Source organism: Choloepus didactylus, chromosome 21, assembly GCF_015220235.1.
Source record: "Choloepus didactylus isolate mChoDid1 chromosome 21, mChoDid1.pri, whole genome shotgun sequence".
NCBI lineage: Eukaryota > Metazoa > Chordata > Mammalia > Pilosa > Megalonychidae > Choloepus > Choloepus didactylus.
The window spans coordinates 40,574,919-40,602,570 of NC_051327.1; the positions used below are offsets into that span (position 1 = coordinate 40,574,919).

The 27,652-nt window shown below is 38.2% G+C and overlaps 1 protein-coding gene across 4 annotated transcripts in view; it reads right to left on the reverse strand.

The window, feature by feature from the left end:
• The window catches only part of PARN (poly(A)-specific ribonuclease), a 235,949-nt gene that overhangs the window by 178,434 nt on the left and 29,863 nt on the right, over positions 1-27,652 (reverse strand). For all 4 annotated transcript variants that reach the window (XR_005213538.1, XM_037814217.1, XM_037814216.1 and 1 more), the window contains exons 13-18: positions 24,613-24,690; positions 8,153-8,196; positions 6,119-6,161; positions 5,368-5,443; positions 2,274-2,384; positions 1,901-1,970 (exon numbers count right to left, since the gene is read on the reverse strand). Coding sequence is in view for 3 of the 4 variants with exons in the window: in XM_037814217.1 (XP_037670145.1) it covers positions 1,901-1,970; positions 2,274-2,384; positions 5,368-5,443; positions 6,119-6,161; positions 8,153-8,196; positions 24,613-24,690 (422 nt within the window). In the remaining variant the exon portion in view is untranslated. The remainder of the gene's footprint in view (positions 1-1,900; positions 1,971-2,273; positions 2,385-5,367; positions 5,444-6,118; positions 6,162-8,152; positions 8,197-24,612; positions 24,691-27,652) is intronic.

Sequence of the window (27,652 nt, forward strand, 5' to 3'; positions counted from 1 at the left end):
CTGCTTCTCCCATGTTCTAAATGGGATGCAAATGGATGGCTGTACTTGACATTAACCTATTCTAGTATAGAATAATTAAAACAGTTCTCATTTTGCATTTCAAATCCTGCCACATTTTTTTTTTCTTCAAAGATGAAGAAAATATTCTTCACAGGTGGGTGAAAAAAGAGACCAAAAATCAAGTTAGGCAAGAATTATTAGTGCAGTATCACAGGAGGATTCCTGAATCCTACCTTCTATTCAACTATTTTTGGTATGGATCTAAATTTCAGCAAAAACATCAGAATGGACAGATAATTCCAATTTAAAAGAGAAGCTATGGATTTACTGTCCAAGTCTTTTGAATAATAGTCCCGCATATTACAGCAATATTATACTGAGCCAGAAAGTTAAGCTTTTTAATCAAGGCTTATTTTGATTGCTCTGCCTGTTAGCCACAAATGCACGTCTGATAAACTAAATACTGTCTACATCTAACCTGGTTTGTATATATCATCTGATTTCATAAGGAACTGATTTTTCTGGAGAAAGAGGATTGTTATTTTATTATTTGGAAATGAGTAAACCTCTCCCAGTTGAAAAGTACTGTAGAGCAATGAACTTAATATCATATATATATAAATGCGAGGAAAGGCTATGATTCAAACAACAGTGTCACCTATGGGTCCCATAGTCTATGACACAGGCTGCCTTTCCAAAGATTTACAAAAATAAACACTGCCTCCAAAATAAGAATTAAGAGCTAAGAAAATCCTTTTTTACCCTTAAGGAACTGGATTGACGGCAGGAACTCAGTCATAAGCAGAACACGTTTTCCATGCAGAAAAATTCAACTTAACTTCCAGTCTTCGCTACACTCTTACCTAGTCCACTTTGAAAGATGTTTTGAAAGTCGCACACATTTACCTCTGAACTTCCACAGAAAAGAATAAAGATCCAAAAAAATAAGAAGTCACAATACGATAAAATTCACTATCTCAGATTAAACAAATTCTTTAGGGATCCACAGGTTTGGAATTAACATCTGTCTCTGCACCATCTCATCTAAGTACGAGCACTGAATTCGTACAAACATCCTAAGGAGACAGTATTCCTACCCAGGAAAGCCCTAATAGGATTGTAAAGTGCTGTACAGAACACAGAGGAAATGATGTAACCAATCCAACGCTAAGTTAGTCTTTCCAGTGGTGGTGATCAATGTAGGTTGCCTTATTCTCTGTGGCCTGCCCAGAACCTCTTAGAACCAACTCTGCTCAGACAGCTGGGTTAAGGATAAAGGTCTGGGGCTCCGGCACAGAACCAAACTGTGGTCTGATGGAGGATCACGTCCATAATGCCAACCTCAACTGTGCCAAACAAGCACAAACCACATTCTGAAATAATAATCTTGAGATTCTGTGAAAATACTCTGAACTCAGACTTTGCCCTAACTCACACCGAAGGTACATGAGCATCCATTCAGATGAGGGTTCGGGATGCACTGGAAATCTAATCATCTTAGAAAATGTTAAAAAATTTCAAGTAGTCAAATAATAATATAAACATATATAATAATCTCCTGTGTAAAGGATGTTAAAGACTAATCGGGTACACCAAAAAAACGAACAAAAGAGGTCTCCCTTATAGGTCATTTAAATGCCAAAATCATCAGTTCTTTTCTCTTGGAAGAAATGTACTATCTTGAAGTGATGTTTTCCTTTTTGAAAACCAACATATATTTAATAAATTATTTCCCAAAAGGTCAATTTCTATTTTCCAAAAACATCTGAGTCACTAGAGATGAGAAATATTTCATCTAAAAAGACACCACATTTCCCAGTCATCTTTAACGGACGTCCCAAGATGCTTGCTCCTCCACAGGAAGAGAGAACTTGGGGATTGGGATCCTCTGATTACTTACTTGTTAAAAAAAGGTTCAATGAGTTTTGATCTGGCAGATACGTGAATTTTTGGAGGACTGAGAAAAGAACCTAACGGAAGAAAAGAAGCAGGACATTATGCACAGGCATGCACACAAAGCCTGAAAGTTCAGGCAAAAATACATTTAAATGAACAATATCATTCTGCAGGGGCAAAAAGTAACCTACCAAGTACCACTCCACAGCTAAGTGTCAAAGGACACCCCCTCTGTTGCATACCCTTCCCACAAATCACCTCCGATTCCTACCTCAAAACCCTCCCACTTCTAAGTCAGTGGTCCCAGGGAAAAGGGAGACAGGTAAGAGCCACTCTTGAACCATTGTGTGTTTGATGTAGACATATTTAGTGAATACCTAGGTAGTTTGCCATGGAGATGAAACACAGTCCTGTGATATAAGCATCATATCCTGCCTCGTGGAGCTGTTCAGAAGCTGTGTCATAACTTGGAAAACCTTCTGCACTTTCTAAAGAGAAAGAAGAAAAAAAATGTTTTCCCAAGAACATCACAAAACATGAAGACTGGTATGCATGTTGTTCTACCAAATCCAAGCTGTATTGGTAAGTGCTGCAAAACATCCTAAATAAGTAGAAAAAAGACAACTCCTCATCGCTGTCTCCAAACGGGACCTTATATTATGGATACCCGAGTCAACGAAAATGATGGCTTTAGTCTGGACTAGAGAAATGCCTGGTACATTTTATCAAAGATTCAGCCACGGGCCTCCTCATCTTGGACTGGTGGGTGCTGTGTATGACCATGCATAACTCACACTACAACATTTACTCCTCTTCCAATTGCTTTCCTTAGTCATGAGGAGGAGCTTCTTCCCTTACAGTGAATGAATAATAACAGGACACAAGGGGTAGTACACAGCAATGCTATGGAGCTGCACTGCCTAAGTCTGAATCTCTGTCTGCTCCACCACTTATCAGACACAAGTGGGCAAGTGACTTCACCTGTGGGCCACCATTTTTATGTCTGTGAAATGGAGATGATAATCAAACTGCCCTCATGAGGTTTTTATGAGGATCAAATAAGACAATGTAAGTAAAGCTGTTACATGGTGCCTGGAACATGGTAAACTCTAAGGAGGTGTTATCTATCAGTACCCCCAGGTGATCCTCCCCAAACGCAAAAGACTCAAATTTGATATTGTCCTCTATGTCTTCAAGCCTAGAGATCAAAAGATGACAGCACAATTAACGCTCAAAATAGATCATAAACTTACTCTAATTCTTCCTTAGAACATGGGGTTACTTAATAGGTGGGATCATTTTATAACATGATTTTTAGTCACACTGATATACACAGATATGAGAGGATAAAGCCTGAGAAGAATGACCTGCTTTAGACTAAATTCTCTGCAGACACCAGAATTTTATATAGAAATAATAGGCTAAAACTATAACTCATAAATAATTATTTCTTAGAATCATTCTGGAAATGAATGTCAAAACGGTTACTACAAGAGAATCAAAACTGTGAATGGAAATTAACAGTGAAAAGATTGTAACTATTTTTACAACCATACAGTGCTCTTTAAGCAAGAACTTTTTAACCTCCGTAAGTGTTAAATATTAGAGTTTAAATTTTAAAAAGTCCTTTTTCAAAAAAATTAGAACTGTTGTAGGTTTACAGAAAAATCTTTCAGGAAGAACAGAGTTCCCATATACTCCTCCCCTCACCCACACAGTTTTCCCTATTATTAACATTTTCCATTAGTACAGTACTTTTGTCACCAACTGATGAAACAGCATTATTTTAATCATAGTATTAACTTTAGCTCACTGTTTACATTGAGGTTCACTCTTTACGTTCTATAGCTCTAAAGTTTGTGTGTGTGTGTGTGTGTGTGTGGTAACTTATACACAACCAAAAATTTCCCTTGTTATCCCTTTTCAAATATACAATTCAGGGGCGTTAATTACATTCACAAGGTTGTGCCTCTGTCTCTATTACCCATTGCCAAAACTTTTCTATCACCCAAAACAAAAACGCCACACCAATTAAACATTAACTCCCTATTCCCCTCTCCAACCCTCCCACCCCAACCCCCCACAGCCCCTGGTAACCTGTGTTCTAATTTCTGACTTTATGAATTTGCATATTCTGCTTATTTCATATAGGTGAGATCATACAGAATTTGTCCTTTTGTGTCCGGATTATTTCGTTCAACATCCCTGCCACAGTATGCACCAGAACTTCTTTTCTTTTTATGGCCATTGTACGTATATGCCATATTTCACTTATCCACTCATCTGTTGATGAACACTTGCATTCTACAGCTTCCACCTTTCGGTAACTGTGAGTGAGGCTGATATTAACAATGGTGTGTGAATACTGGCTCAAGTCCCCGCTTCCAATTCTTTTGAGTATTGCCGAGAAGTGGGATTTCTAGGTCATGTGGTAATTCTATACTTAACTTTCCGAGGTATCACAGAAAGTGGCTGCGCCATTTTACATTCCCACCAACAATGTACGAGTGTTCCTATTTCTCCACACCCTCTCCAACACTTGTGATTCTCCATTTAAAAAAAGGCTTTTAACATGGTAGTCAACTAAGTAATATTCTCTAATCTACCACCTGCTAAAACACATTATTTCCCAAATCAATTATTTCCATTACATTATTATAGAAAAGGTTGTCTTTCCTTTCCCTCCGCCATTTTGTCTTAATTCCTTTCTTGGACTATTACCCAGAAAGGGAAGCAAATAACTGTAATCTTGGTTGCTTTAATATCTTTCATTGTCCACTTCTAAACCATTAGCCCGACTATCAATGTCTTTAGACGTGTTCAGGCCACAGCTAATGGAATGCTTATTAGCACAAGAGCAGCACAAGCAGGCTAAGGTGGACTGACAAAGCAGCACCGGGAAGGCTCACTGATACCTGGGTAGGGGCCAGGGCCACATGTGGCAGAAAACAATGCCTCCATCTCGAGAAACACTTCTTCCTGCTCTGGTTTTACTCCCTGCTGCTGCTTCTCCTCCTAAACCACCTTATAAGGGACAAGGGAGGGGACTCGCCTTCTCATCTTTAAGCCCAGTTCTTGGAATTTTCTGAGGCACAAAATACATTTTCCTTCTATCCCTAGCAATTAATCATCAAGTCTTTGTCTTGATTAAACAGTACATTATAGAAAAGAAAGACACATAGAGTTTTGGGGGAATTTCAAGCATTAGGAAATAAAAGCCATGAAGCTTTAATTGCTAAACTTCTCAATGAAATGGCTACTGAATTACATTAACGTAAAATGGATACAGAATTACAAGATCATCTTTATTCAGAAAATAGCAATTCAACACAAGGCATGAACAAGTTAGCGTTGCCAAAGTCTATAAAGGTGCAATATAGTTTCTAGAGCAATTTCACCTTTCCTCCACAATATACGACAATAATTACCATGAGAAATTTGGGGGTTTTTGAGATCATTTTATATTCTTACCAACTTTAGGAGGACTGAAAGGAGTCTCTTTTAACCGCTTTTCCAATTCCGCAAGAGATGTATTGTTAATGATATCCTGCAACCAGGAAAGCAGAGAATTACTAACCTTCAACACATCAGTGTAATGTACATTAGTTTCACTGTATGTCACGACCAAAGAAAAAAAGAAAAAAGAAAAGAATTATGTCTAGTACGCCACCTTGTGTTCTTTAAAGAAACACAGGAGTCATTGTTTATAAAATGTGAGAGAAAAGCAGATTTAGTTTTCACTATATGGAGTTTAGCAATATGAAAGAAGGTTTTTACAGATGTTTTAAACACCTGTAAAGCTTCTTCCAGAAAGCAATAATTTCACTTAGTTATATAAATAAAGTCATTTCACAAAGTAGCAAATGAATATACCTTTACCCAAATTTCCTTCTAGTTAGAAAATATATACAAATTATTTATATATACAAAACAAAGAAAGCACAATGGAAGAAATGTGTGCATGTGTAACCTACTCAAAAACATGATACATTTTACTATTAAAAACATATGCAAAAACAATAACGGGGGGAAAAAACACAATCCCACCAGCCAAAGACAACTGCTCTTCATATCCTGGTATATTTACTTCCGGTCTTTTCCCAACATTTTTTTTTTAACGTATTTCAAATGACATTTAAACAGACTAGAATTTCAAAGCTTTCAGGAGCAATTCAAAAAATTTCAAAATATAGCTTATCAGTGATACAAATTTAGATAATACCTTAAAAGGTTGTGTGCTGGCCATCAATTTAGTATCCAAAAGTCTAAAAACAAAATAATATTTAATAAAGTAAACAAAATGCTTATCAGTGTTCAAAATGCATTTTACTCAAATGAGTAGTCTACTGTCGTAAAAGTGGATGGGGATGAGCAGAAAAACGGGTGCAAAAAAAAAAAAGTACCCAGTGTTCTTTTAATTGTTCTTTTTCACTTTAATTTTTATTCTTATTACTTTTGTGTGTGTTGTAATGAAAATGTTCAAAACTTAATTTTGGTGATGAACGCACAGCTCTATAATGAATGGTACTGTGAACAACTGATTGTATGCTTTGTATGACTGCATGGTATGTGATTATATCTCAATAAAATTGAATTATTGAAGAAAAAAAAAAGTGGATGGGGGATCAAGCATTTTTAACCACTAAACATCCCGAACTCAGCACTAGTGTCCCTGCTACATGAGACTGGGAGTCTCAGCCTCATCAGTGGGGACTTCATCAGGCCCTGTGGGACAGTCCAGACTCTGCCACCCTCAGAGCACAAGTCCTAGATTCCCTGTACTCTGAGAGGGTGTGGGACACATCAATCTCAAGGGCAAGTCAAAGCCTTCACATGTTTTCATGTGGTTCAAATACTGCTGCAAGTCTAACGTACTCACATTGTGACCACTCACTGCTACTACCCACGTATATGATACCAATTTTTATGGCTGTGCCAGTTTGAATGTATTATGTCCCCCAAAAGCCATTATCTTTGATGTAATCTTGTGAGGGGCAGCCGTTTTGGTGCTGATTAGATTTGCATGGAAATGCGCTCCACCCAGCTGTAGGTGATAACTCTGATGAGATAGTTCCATGGAGGTGTGGCCCCACCCATTCAGGGTGGGCCTTGAGCAGTGCAGCCATATAAATAAGCTGAGGGGCAGAGGGAACTCAGTGCAGCTGTGAGTGATGTTTTGAAGAGGAGCTTCAGCCAAGAGGGACACTTTGAAGGAAGCACAGGAGCTGCAGATGAGAGACAGTTTGAAGACGGCTTTTGAAAGTAGACTCTTGCTCCAGAGAAGCTAAGAGAGGACAAATACCCCAAGTGCAACTAAGAGTGACATTTCTGAGGAACTGCAGCCTAGAGGGGAACGTCCTGGGAGAAAGCCATTTTGAAACCAGAACTTTGGAGCAAACGCCAGCCACGTGCCTTCCCAGCTAAAAGAGGTTTTTCCAGACCCCATTGGCCATCCTCCAGTGAAAGTACCCGATTGCTGATATGTTACCTCGGACACTTTATAGCCTTAATACTGTAACTGTGTAACCAAATAAACCTCCTTTTATAAAAGCCAATCCATCTCTGGTGTTTTGCATTCCGGCAGCATTAGCAAACTAGAACAATCACCAAAATCTGCCCTGGGTAGTTTGATTCTGCTGTTTTTTTTTTACACTAGTATGTTTTAGTGATTGGATAATACTAAAAAATGGTAAGACATATGAAACTCTTTCTTTTCACATGAATGCAAATGCTTTGGATAATGGGACAGAAACAGCCCAGCTGAAAGAGCAAATACCCCATGACCAGAACTGTCCTTCCTCAAACGTGTCTTCAAAAGCAGGTCTTGCTCTAAAGGTTCCACCAGAACGAGCTTCCCATGGCTGACATGTGACCTGACATACCAGAAGTAACAGGCAACAGTAACAGCGGAAACCACTAACAGGTAAAGGTGCTAACTTACAAAGTCAATAAGAGATATGTTAAAGAAATTTCACCAGTTCTTCACACATCATTATGTGGGATGAGAAAAAAGGAGTCGCTATCTACTTTCACTCTCAGTTCAAATATGATTTTTCATGGGATCACAAAACAAAACCAATCATAAATTACAAAAGCAAACCACAACCAAGTTGGAATATTTCAATCATTTCCTGGTTTATATGAACTGGATTCCAATCGCGACTTAATGATTTTAATAAATTACTATGTACTATTGGTATGATATATGCCACAATAACAATTTTAAATGAATTATAAATCCTCAAAGAGAGCTTACCTGGGAAAGACACATGTTGTCATCTCCTTAAACTCATTTAAATCCTAAAAAACAAGAAAATTACTTTTTACAATTTTACTAATACACTCACCAGTAAAAAAAAAAAAAACATAAATAAATAGGTTCCATAGGTCTCTTCACAAATAAACAGGTCCATTAAGCTAAACTGCAAAACACATTTCTAGTTAATATTTACTTTATACAAACTTCCCCAATTCCTCACAGATTGGAAACCTTATGACCTGATAACTAATCACTGCCAAGTCAAAGTAGATAAATTTAAACAATTTATAACTGAAATAGGAGAAAAAGATTTTTAGCGTATATTTGAGAGGTCTGTCAAATGTCAAGAAAACTTCCAGTAATAGTTAATAGGTTGTGCTCTATTACACAAATTCACCATAACAGTGAGTCTAGCAGAGTCTCTTAAATTAAATGGTTTATACATACGCTGGTTTGAATCTGTTATATACCCCATAAAAGCCATATTCCTTTAATCCAATCTTGTTGGGGTAGACATATTGTGGTTGGGATCCTTTGATTAAGTTGTTTCCATGGTGATGTGATCCACCCAATTGTAGGCGGGACCTTTTGATTAGATTATTTCCATGGAGCTGTAACCCCACCCATTCAAGATAGGTCTTAATTAGTTTACTGGAATCCTTGAAAGAGCTCAGGAAGAGACAGCTCAGAGATGACACACACTCAGACCCTGGAGATGCAGACAGAAAGATGTTTGGAGATGTTAAGCTAAGAGATGAAGGCCATAGTTTCCCCCAGAGAATCTAAGAGAGAAGCTGAAAGAGGCCATTTCAAGAAAAGCTAAGATATGTAATACAGGATCTGCCCACGGAGAAGCTAAGAGAGAAGCTAAGACAGAAACCCAGAGACATTCTGGAAAAAGCCACAGAAACCAGAAGCTAACCCTGGGAGAGGCCCAGCAGATTCTGGCCATGTGCCTTCCCATGTGACAGAGGAACTCCAGATGCCACAGGTTGTTCTTCAGTGACGGTATTGTCTTGTTGATGCCTTAGTTTGGACACTTTTATGGCCTTAGAACTGTAAACCTGTACTCTAATAAATCCTCATTGAAAAAGTCAATAGATGTCTGGTATCTCGTATCTAGGCACCTTTAGCAAACCAGAATACAACAGCTAGACGTACTGTAAACTAGGTTATACTTTGATTGGGAACACCTCTGAGATGTTACTTAAAATGGCTACTAAAACACAGCACTTCCAATTAGCACAGGATTCCTGCTTTAACTACTCAGAAAATTGCTAAACTGGCACTAAAAGCAAGAGCCTAAATTAGACAATTCATTTCCGGAGTTTACTTTGACCAAGAAGTCCAGCGCTAAAAGGAAACTGCTCTAATTTTGAATTAGCTCATTTACATACACAATTGCCACACTAGACTGAGGAGTCACACTCCCGACCCTCTGTAACTATACTGCTCTTCAATGTTACTTGTGCTTCACAGGAAAATGCCACTTCCAGTGAGCTTTAAAAGCCTGTAAATACAGAATGTGTTTAGCTAGCTTGAAATACTTACCAGCTTTTCAACTGCTATCGTTAAATTAAGGGACAATACATAAACAAGTGGTTTTGCTAAGTCAAACAAAAATGTAGTAACAACTGTTTGTAATCTCTCAGCACCACAACAAAGCTTCACGACTGGAGAACTTCCCGGAAGACGGTGGAACAGGAGACGCAGAACAGACTTCTCCTCTGTGAAAAATTCTAGAAAAAGGGCAGAAAGCATCCAGGACAGTGGTTCCAAGGTGTGAGCAGCCGGAGAAGGATCTCTACAATACACAGTGGGAACCTGAAGAAGTGGAGATAGTACATCTGAAAGAACAGGGTGAGTTTATTCAATCAGGACTGCCAGCAGAGGCTGGTGGCTGAAGCTGGCCACCAAGCAGGGGAGACAGCAGGTCTCTACTCCCCGTGCTCCCTTCTCAGTAATTAGCTGGGGAGCTAATCCTCCTCAGCCACACGGCCGGGAGCTCCCATGAGAGAAGTCGGGATTCAGCAACCTGTGTGGATGGCATTGACTCTCCCTCCATGGAAGCCCACAGTGTGCACGGGTGAGAGGTGGAGAGAAGTGTGGGAGCCACATGGGAGCACCGAGAGCCCTTCCGTCACCCCAGAGCCTCGTGGGCACATGGTGGGCAGGGACCAGGGCACGTCTGAGATGGAGGGTGAGATGCACAGCCCCACAATCCAAAAGGGATCCACTCAAAGGCCCAGGAATTACGAGAGCAACTGTGCCCTTAAACGTACTACCTGATGAACTGCACAGGGCCCAACCCCACCTCCACAGCTGGCAGTCCCAAGTGCACTGGTTCACTGATTTCCACCTGGTTTGGACCACGCACAGTGCACAGGCAAAGCTGGGGGAAAGCTGGCTTGAGGGTGAGAAGTGGCTCAAGAGCACCATCTGCTGGGAAGACAGGGGAAGTGCACTCCACCTAGCTGTGGTTCTACACGTTTTAAATAAAGGTCCAGGTAATCCTGCATCTCCCAAAATAACCTTATCAAGACAAGCAAATGCCACAAAGCCAATGGAAAATCACAAAGCACATGAAAACCCAAGTAGATATGGACAAGCCAAACAAATTAAAAAGCCAAAGGAGACACAGAATCTAGAGCAATTAATCAAAGAAGTAAACACAAATCTCCAAAACAACTGCAATGGGTTGGCTACAGACATAAAGGACATCAGGAAGACTCTAGAAGAGAATAAAGTAGAAACTGAAAGAGCAAATTAAAAAAATAGCATATCTTACGGGGAAAAAAGATACTGTACATCAAATTAAAAACATACTAGAGACACACAACAGTAAATTTGAAGAGGCAGAAGAACGAATACATGAACTAGAAGCATAGCAATTGAATGTGAATGCACAAAAGAACAAATGGTGAAAAAAACTGAAAAATTTGAAGTGGATCTCAGGAAAATGATGGACAACTTGAAGCAAAAAAAATATTAAGAATCTGGACTCACAGAAGGAGAATAGTAAAGAGCTAGGAAGAGTGTTTGAGGACATAATTGGGGAAAACTTCCCAACTCTTATAAATGGCATAAATATGCAAATAAAAGAAGCCCAACGAACTCTAAATAGAATAAATCCAAATAGACCCACTCAGAAACATATACTAATCAGACTGACAGATGCTGAAAAGGAGGAGAAAGTCCTGAAAGCAGCAAGAGAGACACGATTCACCACATACAAGGGAAACCACATAAGACTATAAGTACTGACCACTCAGCAGGCTGCATGGAGGCAAGGAAGCAGTGGTATGACATATTCAAGATTCTGAAAGAGAAAAATGGCCAGTCAAGAATTCTTTATGCAGCAAAGCTCTCCTTCAAAATTGAGGGAGAGTTTAAAATTTTCACAAACAAATGCTGAGAGAATTTGTTAACAAGAGACCTGCCATGCAAGAAATAATAAAAGGAGTTCTACCAGCTGAGAAAAAAAAAGGAGTGAGAGTTTTGGAGAAGGATACAGAACTGAAGAGTATTAGTAAGGGTAACTTAAAGGAAAAAAAGAGAGGGTGGGGGTAATAGATCTAACAATTAAAAATCAAAGGATAAGATGCCTGGTTCAAAAACTGACTTCACAGTAAAAACTCTGAACGCGAATGGATTAAACTGGCCAATTAAAAGACACAGAGTGGCAGAATGGATTAAAAAGTATGATCCATCGATATTGTTTCAAGAGACTCATCTTAGACCCAGGGACACAAAGAGATGGCAAGCGAAAGGAAGTGTCCCGGTTTGAATGTATTATGTCCCCCAGAAAAAGCCATATTCTTTGATGCAATCTTGTAGGGCAGACATAATAGTGGGGATTAAGTTGGAACGTTTGGATTAGGTTGTTTGCGTGGAGATGCGCCCCACCCAACTGTAGATGATAACTGATGGGATATTTCCATGGAGGCGTGGCCCCACCCATTCAGGGTGGGCCTTGATCAGTGGAGCCATATAAATGAGCCGACTCAAAGAAAAGGAACTCAGTGCAGTTGTGAGTGACGTTCTGAAGAGGAGCAAGCTTGCTAGAGAGGAACGTCCTGGGAGAAAGCCATTTTGAAACCAGAACTTTGGAGCAGACGCAAGCCACGTGCCTTCCCAGCTAAGAGAGGTTTTCCGGACGCCATTGGCGTTCCTCCAGTGAAGGTACCTGATTACTGATGTGTTACCTTGGACACTTTATGGCCTTAAGACTGTAACTGTGTAGCCAAATAAACCCCTTTTTTATAAAAGCCAATCCATCTCTGGTGTTTTGCATTCTGCAGCATTAGCAAACTAGAACAGGAAGGAAAAAAATATTCCACAGAAGATGAAACTAAAAGAAAGCTGGCGGGTAGTTTAGGCAGCCTCATGGCGTGGCGGCGGCTCAGGGCTTTCCCATGCTGCCGGCTCACCCATGTCGTGTTCCCCACCCATTCTCACACCTACTCTGCCACCACCGCTCTGAGGGGCTGAGACGCAACCTCCCAGGCTCCTGGTGGCATCTGTTGGATCACCGGCGAGAGGGACAGCCATGGCGTGCAATTGAAGCCAACTGGCCAGTTGTGTGCCTGGCGGATTGGCTGAGCTCCCCCCCGTGTCCCCCGATTGGTCCGGGAGGGCCTGGGCACTTCCTAGACAGCGACCCTGCTGGACATGCAGACTGGGCCAAACCCCGCACCGCAAACAGGTGGCATCATGAGACACCTGCCCTATTCTGCCATGGCCAGGTGATGCAGGGCTTCGGTTGCAGCTCCAAGCAGCTGGGCAACCCCTGCTAACTTTCCTGAACAAGTAGTAGATAATCTTCCAGCTGCTATATCCACTGGCATTTATCATGGTTGGGCCAGTGTTGGAAGTGGAGATGTCCATAAGGTGGTGGTGAGCATAGGATGGAATCCATATGACAAGAATACGAAAAAGTCCATGGAAACTCACATTATGCATACCTTCAAAGAGAACATCTATGTGGAAATGCTCAGTGTGGCCACTGTTGGCTACCCCAGACCAGAAAAGAACTTTTATTTTTCAGAGTCACTTATTTCAGCAATTCAAGGTGATACTGAGGAAGCTAAGAAATGACTAGAATTAACAGAACATTTGAAACTTAAATTAGACAATTTCTTCTAGGTTTCTAAAAGCAAAATAATGAATGGCCACTGCTGAAAAATCTTATTTATTCATTCACTGTTATTTCACTGCTCAAAACTATACAGTCTCATGTTGACTATATTTTAAAAATCAATCATTTTCCTATGGCTGTAATTTAAAATAGTACAACATAATTACTATATTTATGCTTCAACTGTTAAACCCATCATGCCACAGTACTAAAAAGATTCCATTTAAAAATCAAGATTCCTTTTTATGTTATATGTTGATTAAAAGCTCTTTCAAAGCTTTCTAAAATGTACCACTTAGAAAGGTCTTAAGTTTCTTATGATGAAAATATAACATACGTAAGTGTGGGTGAAGAGCATAACACTAGTTTGAAATGAGACATATGATTCTTATGGTAAAATACCAGTATGCATGTGTGTACTTGTATATAGCATGTGCTGTTAAAAAGGGCAGGTTTGTAGAAGTAAATGCATTAAACAGGTTTGGTAGTCTATTATAAACCTAAGAGGAAAAATCCAGACTCTCTATTTTTGAAAACTGTGCAGATTTTTTTTCACATTAATATATTTTATTACAGACATGAAGACTTGGGAAATTTCATTTCAGTCATTTCCTTCATAAGATGAAATCATTGTACTCGGTTTCATTTTTACATAGACCTGTCTCAATTCTAAATGGTCTTGACTTCCTCCTTTCTCCTATTTCTTTTGTTTGTATTTTAAGACAAAGACAAATGGTTTTCAAATCTGCAGTTCTCATTTTTGCGTTGGATAACACTTTTCTCTTATTAAGAGGAGATATTCTTGTTTTTCAACATTTTCCTTGATTGGTTCTTTTTTCCTTTAAATGACTGTCAGTTCAAGATTTTTGTTTTTTTCCATTTAGATTAGCTTACAACTGTACACTTACAAGAAGAACCTGTCTTTACCATTCCATCCTTTCACTATTTGAACAGTGATGGCCATGCAAATCTGCATTGTACTTTTAGGGAAAAAAACTTCTTCAGGTTTCAAAATTTAATTGAACATCTAACAGTTCATTTATATATGACAGTTTCTTAAAGAACATAAAATCCTGGGGATTCCCCTCCCCTGAAAATATTTAAGAGACAATTCAACTAGGAAAGAGCTTGAAAGTTATTTATTTTTCATGTAATTACGTGCCTGAAAAAAATCCACACTGTAGTTCTGTATGTTCAATGCCATTCTAAAGAGTGCCTGTAGCTTAGGGGGAAAGCACAAATAATAAAATAATCTTCATCTCATACATTTTCTTTCCTGCTAACTATGTGATTTTTGGCTATCTGAGTCTTTTTGATTAAGAAGGCAGAAATTTGAAATTGAAATTTGGGAAATTAAAGTTACAGATTGCTTTGTTCCCCTGAAATAATACATTGCATCACTGTTGACTTTACCACTGAATTTGCTGTAAAGGAGGGGCAGTATACAGAATGAAATTTTAAAGATGAAAACAACTCATTATAAATCAGTTTTCCCTAATCTGTATAAATGATTTAGAATAAAGTATATAGAAAAACATCTAAAAGTCACATTCGATTAGGGAGACACATGGATAAATTCAGCTGGTTGTATTTTACTTTATGATGTACGACTCTGTGGCAAACAGCAGTTCATGGCATTTTTCATTTCTTTATAAAAATATTTAGAAAATGTAATTTAATGTTAGAAATAAAATACTTGAACAAAAGTTGCCTCAATTATCTGTGCTTTTATGAAGCAGAGTTAAACGTGCAAAGCAGAAAAACAAATTTGTGTTTATTTTGTCTATTTTGCTAATTATGTCCTCATAAGTAAATGAAAGGTCTTTGATATTTTATTGTTGCCTTGTGTCTTTTAAATTGCCATTGCTTTTGAAAATATGACAGCATCAACATTTCCAAAAGTTTTATATGAAGTATTTATGTATTTTAAGAAATTACAGCATTTGATTAGTCTGAATGTTTCCAGGCATTGCAATAGATCCTAAGATTAAAAGAAAGAAAAAAAAGCAGGGGTAGCTATACTAATATTAAAGTCTATTAAAAACAGACTTTAAATGCAAAGATGTCATAAGAGACAACGGAGACTAGATGTTAATAAAAGAGACAATTTACCAAGAAGAAATAACAATCATAAATGTTTATGCACCCAGTCAAGGAGCTCCAAAGTACATCAAACAAACACTGGCTAAATTGAAGGGAGCAACAGAAATTTCTACAATAATAGTGGGAGACTTCAATACACCCCTCTCTTTTATACATAGAACTAGACAGAGGACCAATAAGGAAATTGAGAACCTAAACAATGTGATAAATGAATTAGACTTAACAGACATATAGATTGTTACATCCTGTGCTGGTTTGGATGTATTATGTCCCCCAAAATGCCATGTTCTTTGATGTGTTTTAGTGTTGATTACGTTGGAATCTTTGGATTAGGTTGTTTCTACGGAGATGTGACCCACCCATCTGTGGGTAATACCTTTGATTAGATTATTTCCATGGAGGCATGGCCCCACCCATTCAGCCTGGGTCTTGATTAGTTTACTGGAGCCCTATAAGAGCTCAGATAGAAGGAGCTCAGTGCTACAGCCGAGAGAGACATTTTGGAGATGGTCATTGAAAGCAGACTTTCGCTAGTCCAGAGTTTGCCTGGGAGAAACTAAGAGAACACCCCCAGACACCTAGAAACACTTTGGGAGAAAGCCGTTTTGAAACCAGAATCCTGGAGCAGACACCAGTCATGTGCCTGTGCCTTCCCAGATCACAGAGGTTTTCCGGACACCACTGGCGTTCTTCAGTGAAGGTACCCTATTGTTCATGCCTTTGTTGTTTGGACACTTTTATGGACTTAGGACTATAACTTTGCAACCAAAAAAACCCCTTTATAAAAGCCAACCACTTTCTGGTATTTTGCATAATGGCAGCATTAGCAAACCAGAACACATCCCAAAGTACCAGTGTATACATTCTTCTCTAGCACTCATGGAACGTTCTCCCAGACAGATCATATTCTGGGGCACAAAACAAGATTTAATAAATTTAAAAAGATTGAAATTATTCAAAGCACATTCTCTGACCAAAATGGAATGCAACTAGAAATCAATAACCCACCAAGGAACCAGAACTTTCACAAATATGTGGAGGTTAAACAGAACACGCCTGAAAAATCAGAGAGTCAAAGAAGAAACTGCAGGAGAAACCAGTAAACAGCTAGAGAAGAATGAAAACAGGAACACAACATATCAAAACTTATGGGATGCAGCAAAGGCAGTGCTGAGAGAGAAATTTATAGCTTTAAATGCATACATTAAAAAGGAAGAAAGAATTACAACCAAAGACCTAACCAAACAACTGAAGAGTCTAGACAATGATCCGCAAACTCACCCTAAAGAAAGTGGATGAAAAGAAATAACAAAGATTAAAGCAAAAATAAATGATCTAGAGAACAAAAAAACAACAGAGCGAATAAATAAAACCAACAGTTGGTTCTTTGAGAAGACTGACAAACATATTGACAAACTCTTAGCTAGACTGACAAAGTCAAAAAGAGAGAAGACCCAAATAAACAAATCAGAAATGAGAGCGGAGTCATTACTATGGATCCTGAACAAATTTAAAAAATCATAAGAGGAACAACTGTATGCTAACAAAGTAGACAACGTAGAGGAAAATGGACAATTTCTGGAAACACGGGAACAACCTAGACTGACCCAAGAAGAAACAGAAGACCTCAACAAACCAATCACAAGTAAAGAGATCCATTCAGTCATCAAAAAACTTCCAACAAATGAAAGCCCGGGGCCAGATGGCTTTACAGGGAAATTTTATCAAACTTTCCAAGAAGAACTGGCACCATTCTTGCTCAAACTCTATCAAAAAATTGAAGAAAATGGAACACTACCTAACTCATTTTATGAAGCTAACATCACCCTAATACCAAAACCAGATAAAGATACAAGAAAGGAAAACTACAGGTCAATCTCCCTCATATATACAGATGCAAAAATTCTCAACAAAATACTTGCAAAATCGAATCCAAAGGCACATTAAAAGAATTATACACCATAATCAGGTGGGGTTCATTCCAGACATGCAAGAATGGTTTAACATAAGAAAATCAATCAATGTAATACAATACATTAACAAATGGAGAGGGAAAAATCAAATGATCATCTTAATAGACACTGAAAAAGCATTTGACAAAATTCAGCATTGCTTTTTGATAAAAGCACTTCAAAAGGTAGGAATTGAAGGAAACTTCCTTAATATGATAAAGGGCATATATGAAAAACCCCAGCCAGAAGAGTACTCAACAATGAGAGACTGAAAATCTCCCACCTATGATCGTGAATGAGACAAGGATGCCTGCTGTCACCACTATTATTCAATATTGTGCTAGAAGTTCCAGTCAGTGTAATCTGGCAAGACAAAGAAATGAAAGGCATCCAAATTGGAAAGTAAGAAGTAAAACTGTCATTACTTGCAGATGATATGATCTTATATTTGGAAAATCCTGAGAATGTGATCATAAAGCTACGTGAGCTAATAGACAAATTCCACGGAATGGCAGGATGCTAACGATTTCCTGATGCAAGTCAATAATGTTCCTATACACTAGTAATGACCTAACTAAAAGGCAATCAAGAAAAAAATTCCATTCACAATAGCAACTAAAAAAAAAAAAAAAACACAAAAGTATCTAGGAATAAACTTAACCAAGGATGTAAAAGACCTCTATGTAGAAAATTACAAAACTTTACTAGAGAAATCAACAAGGACCTACTTAGGTGGAAAGGTAGTCTGTGTTCAAGGATAGGAAGGCTAAACATCGTTGAGATGTCAATTCTACCCAAACTGATCTAAAGATTCAATGCAATTCCAATCGATAATCCAACAACCTACTTTGCAGACTTGGTAAAACCAGTTATCAAATTTATTTGAAGGGAGAAGGCCTCAAATTGCCAAAAACCTTCTAAAAAAGAACAAAGTGGGTGGACTTACACATACTGACTATAAAGCCACATTGGTAAAAACAGCATGATACTGGCACAAAGATAAACACACTGATCAATGAAATTGAATCGAGAGTTCAGAAATAGAGCCCCAGATCTATGATCAACTGATTTTTGGTAAGGCCCCCAAATCCACTGAACTGAGACAGAAGTCTCTTCAACAAATAGTGGCTGTGAGAACTGGATATCTATATCCACAAGAATGAAAGAGGACCCCTACCTCATACCCTGTGCCATTTTGGATATATTATATCCCCCTAAAAGTCATATGCAATCTTGTGGGGGCAGACATATTAGTTTTGATTAAGTAGGAATCTTTTGATTGAGTGTTTCCATGGAGACGTTACTCAATTATCTGTGGGCACAATGTTTCATTAAATTATTTTCATGGAGATATGGACCCCAACCATTCAGGGTGGTCTTGATTTAATCACTAGAGTCCTATAAAAGAGCTCACAAACAGAAGGAGCTCAGAGCAGCTGAGAGGGACATTGTGGAGAGAAGCTAAGAGCTGACACTGATGGTGACACTTGGAGATGCTTGGAGATGTCTGGAGATGCTAGCCCCAAGTTTGCTCCAGAGAAGCTAAGAGAGGACCCCGATGTTTAGATGCACAGAAGCTGAAGAAGCTAAGAGAGACCCAGAGACATTATGGAGAAAGACATTTTGAAAGGTCTTGTGAGAAAGAACCAAGAATGCACAGGACCTGAGAGAGGAGCTGGAACACAACCCAGGATCAACAGATACCAGTCACATGCCTTCCCAGCTAACAGAGGTATTCCGGACGCCATCAGCCATCCTTCAGTGAAGTTACCACCTGTTAATGCCATAGTTTGGACACGTTTATGGCCTTAGAACTGTAAATTTGTAACTTGATAAATCCCCTTTATAAAAGCCAATCCATTTCTGGTATTTTGCATAATGGCAACATTAACAAATCAGAACACACCCTATACAAAAATTAACTCAAAGTGGATCAAAGACCTCAATAAAAGAGACAGTACTATAAAACTTCTAGAAGATAATGTAAAGAAACATCTTCAAGACCTAGTATTAGGAGGTAGCTTTTTAGACCTTACACCCAAAGAACAAGAAGCAAAAGAAAAAATAAATAAAAGGGAATTCATCAAAATCAAAAGCTTCTGTGCCTCAAAGGACTTTGTCAAAAAGGGGAAGAGGCAGCAAACGCAATGGAAGAAAATATTTGGAAACCATATATCTGATAAGAGACTGATATCCTGCATATATAAAGAAATCCTAACTCAACTACAATAGCACAAACAGCCCAATTATAAAATGGGCAAAAGATATGAAGACGTTTTTCCGAAGAGGAAATACAAATGGCTAAAACACACATGAAAAAATGTTCACCTTCACTAATAATCAAGGCAATGCAAATCAAAACTACAATGAGGTATCATCTCACACCAATAAGAATGGCTGCCATTAAACAAACAGGAAACTACAAATGCTAGAGAGGATGTGGAGAAATTGGAACTCTTATTCATTGCTGGTGGGAATGTACAATGGTACAGTGGTGGCGGAAGACAGTTTGGTGGTTCCTCAGAAAACTTGATATCGAGTTAGTCTATGATCTGGCAATTCCACTTCTCAGTATCTACCCAGAAGATCTGAAAGCAGTGACACAGTCAGACACTTGCACGCCAATGTTCACAGCGGCACTGTTCACAGTTGCCAAGAGATGCAAACAATCCAAGTGTCCTTCAACAGACGAGTGGATAAAACAAAATGTGGTATATACAATGGAATACTACGCAGCAGTAAGAAGGAATGAGATCCTGAAACATATAGCAATATGGATGAACCTCAAAGACACAATGCTGAGTGAGGTAAGTCAGACACAAAAGGAGAGATATTGTATGTTATCACTAATATGAACTCAGTGAACAATGTAAAATCACTGTCTTATAATGTAGAATATAGGGGACCTAGAGATAGATGGAAGCTAGTAAAGGGGGAATGATTACCTAATATGTACAGACATGTTAATGAAGGTGAACTTAAAGGTATAGGAATGGACAGGGATGATGAAAGTTCATTAGCAGAATTATAAGTATCAGTGTCATGCTGAAGGTGAACATGATTGAAAGGGTTGTTTAAAAACATGTATCCCACAGATTAGCACTACAAATATAAATAAGTGCTTGCATGATATACTTCCAAGGTATGACACTGGTAGAAAGAGTTAACAACACAGTGGTATATGGGAAAAACTACCCATTGCATATTATAGTCTATATTTAATAGGAATACCTTACCAGTATCACATTACTAGTAGGCATAAATAATTAGGGGCTGATAAGAGCTTTGGGGTGTTTTGTATTATGGTAATTGTTTAAAACTGATTGTGATGATGACTGTACAACTAAGTGAAGATAATGTGAGACACTGATTGTTTATCCTGGACAGAATATATGCTATATGAAATCAGGAATCCCCTAGTTAATAAGCCAAGCCCTCGATCTTGAGGATTGCTCTTCTGAAACTTATGGCTATAAAAGGGAGGCTAAGCCCACCTATAATTATACCTAAGAGGAACTTTCAGAGAACCTCTTTGTTGCTCAGATGTGACCTTTCTCTCTCTAAGCCCAACTCTGCAAATAAATTTGACACTCCTTTTCAATATGAACAAGTTAGGGTGGTCACTGCCCAGATACCCCTGAAGAACGAGAAAGTGATTAAATGAGAGGGAAGGGTAGCCACAGACAAGATAGGATTTAACAAAGGATTATGAATACTAAATCTTTATATAAATTTTTTTTAGATGCTAGGGTATTAGAATAGCTAGAAGGAAATAACTGAAACGGCAGAACTGTAACCCATAACATTCTTTGCAATTTGCTCTATAGCTACTTGTTAAATTGTACTTTGAAAGTTATTACCTTTCTGTATATAAATTTCACAATAATAACTGAAACTGTGGAACTGTAACCCGCAAGTCTCTGAAATTTGCAATATTACTATTTTTTAAATCGTACTTTGAAAGTTATCACTTTTCTGCATATATATTTCGCAATAAGGAAATAACTGAAATCATGGAACTGTAGCCTGTAACATTCTTTGAAATTTGCTCTCTAACTACTTGTTAAATTGTACCTTGAAAGATATCACTTTCTACTAAATATGTTATATTTCACAATAAAAAATATTTTTAAAATTAAAAAAACAAAAAGCTTCATTGGCAAGAAAAAATTAGAATCATGGTTACTTGCAAGGCCAGCATATGGCAGAGTTCTACAACAATGCTTTCTAAAAGGTCATGCTGAAGTACTAAAAATACTCTAAGAAGAACATCTAAAATGCAGTTTCACGATATTGATTTAGTTTACCTTTAAATATAATATGTGGTAACTGTGCAGGAAAAAACCCTATTTTAAATGTTTTCTCATTTATTCTCAGCACATCTTCCAAAGGTAAATGATAGAACAACATTTTCCCCCTCTGACTATGACAAACATAAAGAAATTAAGTAACTTCCCCAGGCACTGGTTAGTAATGAAAGAGCTAAAACTACTTATCCTAACCCACATCCTAATCTGAAAGAAATCATATTCTGTCTACTTGAATTTGATTCAAGACTGGCTTCGTTCAAGTTAACATTCATTAATTGCTTACATAAAAGTGTTGTACTAGGCACTGAGACACAAACAATAAAAAGGCTACACTTCTTGACAAAGGAGCTAATCACCTACAAGGAGAAGAGGATTAAGCTGCATAATGTAAGAACAAATTTAGGTATCATAACAGGTAAAAAGTCGTGTGGCAGTTCAGAGAAAGGAAAGATCATCTCTTGGACAAGGCAGCAGCAGACAGGAAAAACTTCACGAAGGCCTAAGCTGGATCTTGGAAAAATGGGTAAAATGTGCACAGCAAACATTAAGAAAGGCTACAGAAAATTCAAGTTGGAGGAAATTATTTACCAAAACCACAGACATACAAAAACAAAGCACTTCTCAGGGAAGAAATGAACCAGTCTGGCTGGAAATCAGGAGAGTAACAAGTGGTTAGGCTATACAGGAAATGTGGGTCAGACCAGGGAGAGCCTGATGCCAGGCTAAAAAGATAAATTTTAAAAAAAAAACAAAGATTGTGGAATTATTTCAGAATTTTGAGCAGGGTCAGTGATGTGAACAGCGTCATTCATCAGATTACAAAACTGGGACAGACAGAAGACAATTACCTCATTAAGCAACTATTTATTCTAATGGCTCTTATGTACCAAGTTCTGTTTGGTGTTCAAAACACCTACAAGCACAGTATTAAATACGTTCTCCTCCTTACTGATAACTTTATTGCACTAACGATCAAAAAAGTCATGAAAGGAGCTGCCACTTTGATCTACTTGGCCAATAAAAAGTGGTTGACCAGAAATAAACATTAGCTCTTTAGATTTACAAAATGCAAATTCACACACATCATGTTTATTTTGATACTGAAAACTATGAAATATTTGAGGTCCAGAGGGTAATACAGTTGTCAAGGCAGGTAATGACAAACAAAAGGTTGCATAAATAGGACAAGGAGACAACAGACCACTGTACTTTAGGCTGTGCTGTGTTGAACTTTTCCAAAGCAGAAATCAAGATGCCAAGAGAACAGTGTGACATAAGAAACATAAAGTAACTAAGAGTTAGCAGATGTATAAATGAGATTGAACTCTAAAGTAGATACCTTTCATGCCAGTTTATGTTTTATGTCCCCCAGAAAAAGCCATATTCTTTGATGCAGTCTTGTGGGGCAAACATTTTGGTGCTGATTAGATTTGCATGGAAATCTGCCCCATCCAACTGCAGGTGTTAACTCTGATGAGATATTTCCATGGAGGCATGGCCCCACCCATTCGGGGTGGGCCTTGATCAGTGGAGCCATATAAATGAGCTGACGGGCAGAGGGAACTCAGTGCAGCTGAGAGTGACATTTTGAAGAGGAGCTACAGCCAAGAGGGACACTCTGAAGAATGCCCAGGAGCTGAGAGAGGAGCTGCGGATGAGAGACAGTTTGAAGACGGCCGTTGAAAGCAGACTTTTGCTCTGGAGAAGCAGAGAGAGGACAAATATCCCAAGTGCAACTAAGAGTGACATTTTTGAGGAACTGCAGCCTAGAGAGGAATGTCCTGGGAGAAAGCCATTTTGAAACCAGAACTTTGGAGCAGACACCAGCCATGTGCCTCCCCAGCTAACAGGTTTTCCGGACACCATTGGCCATCCTCCAGTGAAGGTACTCGATTACTGATGCATTACCTTGGACACTTTATGGCCTTAAGACTGTAACTGTGTAACCTAATAAACCCCCTTTTATAAAGCCAGTCCATCTCTGGTGTTTTGCATTCTGGCAGCATTAGCAAACTAGAACACCTTTCAATCCAAAAATAATAGGTGGCAATTAAAAGCAGTTGGGAAACTACAGCCCACCGGCCAAATCCAGCCCATCACCTATCTTTTAAATAAAGTTTTAGAGTGGGTATCATTTATAGTAATGGAATCAGGAAAAAGAACCAATTTGAAGACAGTAAGAAAGCAAGAAGAGAGGTAGCGTATATGACCAATATCTTGTTTGAGACACGAAAATTCTAAACAATACTTAATCTGAATGTTACCCAGGTGAAGATGCCCGGAGTCCAGCATGATTTGTGTGCCTGTATCTCAGGAGAGCTCACAGCTGCCGAGAAAAGATGTCAGTGGCTAAAGTGGAAATAAGGAGAGTAGTAAGTGGTGAGTTGATGAAAGCGGGTGAGATCACAAAGGGAAAGAAAATGCAGGAGAAAATTCAGGAAAGCAGAGGAGAAGAGCCAGAGGAGGAGCTCTGTTTCTGAGCAGTCAAAGCAGCTTGTGCTTTGGTGCACTGAAACAACTTGGCTCAAAGAGTAAGAAAACACTGGCAAGATCAATGGAGACTCTAAGGGAAGCCACCAAGCAGGAGGTAAGCATCAAGGATTTTGTAGGATCTTATCCAGTTCAGTGGACCTCAAATACCACTTACCTTCAATGGCTCTGCTATGTCTAATTTTAGTGGTACCAAAGTAGAAGACCACATCTGTGGCCTAGGAACCCCTGCCCAGTACTAACTGAGCAAACCGCTGGCAAAAACATGGTAAAAATAAATTGTTTAACTTTACTCTGGCAATGGCAGATGACTGAAAATATCTTAAAATGGCTTGTATGTACATCTCTTCAAATATGTACAATTAAGTGCATAAGATTCTCTCTCTGAGAACATGCTACACATGAGGAAACAGCACCCAAGTAAAAAACAATCAAACTTTGAGCACAGGCTGACAAATCACTTACCGCAGGCAGTGGGCAGTAGAACTGGTGAACTGTGTGCATGACATCCAAGAGCATGTTGTGTCCAATAACAAGCTTTCCCTAAAGAAAGTCGACGTTAAGAAAAACACTTCTAGGTACAAAATCATACTGCGGTTTGAGACGAAATGTATAATTCAGATTCCATGAGGACTTTTTCCACATTAAAAGCTCCAAACGATTCCTACTTCATTTATCTTTGTTACCTGGTTTTTATTAATCTTGGCACCCTCAAAAATCAGAAGCAGTTAAAATTTTGACTGAAGAGCTCAAGTTAAAAAGGTAAAATCTGGAAATATTGTGTGCCTTGAGCTAACAAATAATGTATATACTCCAAATATATATTTTTAGACTGTATTGTTCAAAATAATTCATGTATTTCCAAAAGATATATTCACAGCAAAGCTAAAAGGTAAAAATAACTAGTATCTAATTCTATTAAACAAAATGAATTTTCATCTCCTAAATCATCTATGTCAAAATTCACGGGAAGGTTCTTAACAATATCACTTTCAATAAAATCCATTGCTTTTCAACCAATGGAAATACAATGTATGTGCAATAAATTACTCCATTTTGAGAAAAATTAAACTACCGAAATGAACATCAACACAGACTTAACTAGTCAGCTGTCACCATTTTCACACAAAATGTCGGGCCACTACAGTGGAGCTTTTTTCTACATCCCAGGGGATCTTCACAGTAAACACTATTTGACTCACAAGGCTAAATACTTTGAAATAAATCATCCTACACAAAAGACGTATTCCAAAATCTAACAAACAAGCTATCCTTTTGGCTCAGGATTTGTGTATATTCTGAGTATCTATCCCATGCCAAAAATACCAAGTATTGATTGAAACCATAGAAAAGATGAAGGGGAAACCCAAAATGGAATACAAATACTTTAATGAATGAACTAACTGTATTATAAATGACTTATCATAACCATGCTGAAGGAGGCTGGAAAGAACTAACTTGGAAAACGGCATCTTGACTAGATACTGTAAGATGTATGACAAAAAGAACTGAATAAATGTGTAATCTAGTTGTACTTCTCACCAGCTACGGGTTAGCAATTCTGAAACTGCTTTATGTGTGTACCAGTCTTAAACAAATACACATAATGTACATAAGTAGAACTGGATTTCTCACTGTTGGAGAAAGAAGTTACAAATAAGGAAAGGGGATAGGCTAAAAACAAAATGCATGGTTTTTCAATATATATACAGAAAGAGAGACAGAAATATAGATGTGTGTAAATGCATGGGTATAGCTACATTATTTCCTAGTTCTGTCCACTGAGAGGGCTTAGAAGCAATGACATCCCAGTAGTAACCCAGTGCCCAGATCTTAGTTTCTAAACACCACTTTCCAATAAAAGGAACCATGGCTCCTTGGAGAAGGGGATGATTCCAGGGCTGGAGTAGAGAAAATACAAGATAAGCCTGAAATGTCTTGTGATGCCAGAAAGTAAGGAAGCACTCAAAAAAGGAAGGAGGCTTGTGCAAAGGACACTGGAGCCAACCAGAGCTCCAATGGCCAAAGCTGGAACAACTTGAGCAACAAAACCAATAATGAAAATGCTGGATTATAATCCAGTAGAATAAACTGTAGAATGAAATACATATCCCTGTGTCCACAATGATATACATAAATAGTTGATTACATAAATATACGGGGGCAGGGAGGGAACAGCTCTCCTTACAGAAGACATTCTTACAAGGAGCCAATGTGGAAGGAAAGAGGGAAATATAAACTCTCCATTAGAGCACCAAGTAATAATTGCTATAGGCAAGATCCACCAATCATGTATGCTAATATTAGTGGGTAAAAATTTAAGGAAAAACAGGATTTGCATCATCTCCAAGTATCTCCCCCAGGATATCTGTTAAACTGCAAAGGGAAAGATAGTAGGTCTACAGTGGAGAAGCCCAGCAAACCCACTTTAACCAAGTGACCAAGGTCAACATCATGAATCATTATTTCTGTGGTATTCTTACCAAAAATGCATATCCTCAGTCCAATCTTGAGAAAATATCAGACAAACCCAAACTAAGGGACACTGGACAAAGTAACACTCAATACTTTTCGAAAGGGTGAAGGTTATGAAAGACAAGGAAAGACTGTTACAGACTGCAGGACACTAAGAAGAAATAATTAAATGCAATGTGGGATCCTGGCAAGAGTTGTGGAACAGAAAAGGGACTTAGTGGAAAAATCGGTGAAATTCAAATAGAGTGCTTAGTTTACATGTCAACTCCTTGGTTCTGACCCATGTTCTATGCCTCTACATTAGGGTTAGCTGAGTGTATGCATAAAATTAGAATAAAATAAAAAATTAAAAAGAAACTATAGAAAACAGATTTACTAATAATGAATGGAAAAGAATTTGGCATGACATAAAAATTTAAGAGTGTTTCCTATTCACTGGATGTATAAGAGCTTAACTAGATTAATATTTTTTTAAGTATGAGACTTTAAAATTTTAAATATCTGGATCACTAATAAGTGATCTTTTTGACAGTGTACTTTGTGATATTAACTGCAAACTGTCAGTCACATACTATGAATTATTTTGTAGAAGAAAGATGACAGAAAGGAAGAGCAAACAGATGTATCAAGTTAAGGTATGTGAATTTGTACAAGGCAACGAAATGTCCAACCTTAGAAACGCTAACCAAACTGTCATGATGGCTGCAAGAGAGCTCAAAGCCAAGTGATGTTCCATATCTCTGTATCTTAGGGCCAGCCTCAGTCAAACAAACCACTTAACTGCAGTCTGCTGACTAAAAGTATATAATACAAGCGTGACCAGAAATTCATGTCTGCTTTTCTGGATACCTATTATCTTAGCCAATTCTGAAGACATGCACACCTGCTTCTCTCCAGAGTCATCCAACCTCCTCTTCCATTCTGATTACCTCACTTACTTTATGGAAAGAGTTCTAATGAGCCAACCCTCTTCTTTTACAAGGCTCTGTACATTCTGTTTATCCCCAAATGAGGTAAGTAGTGTGCCCTG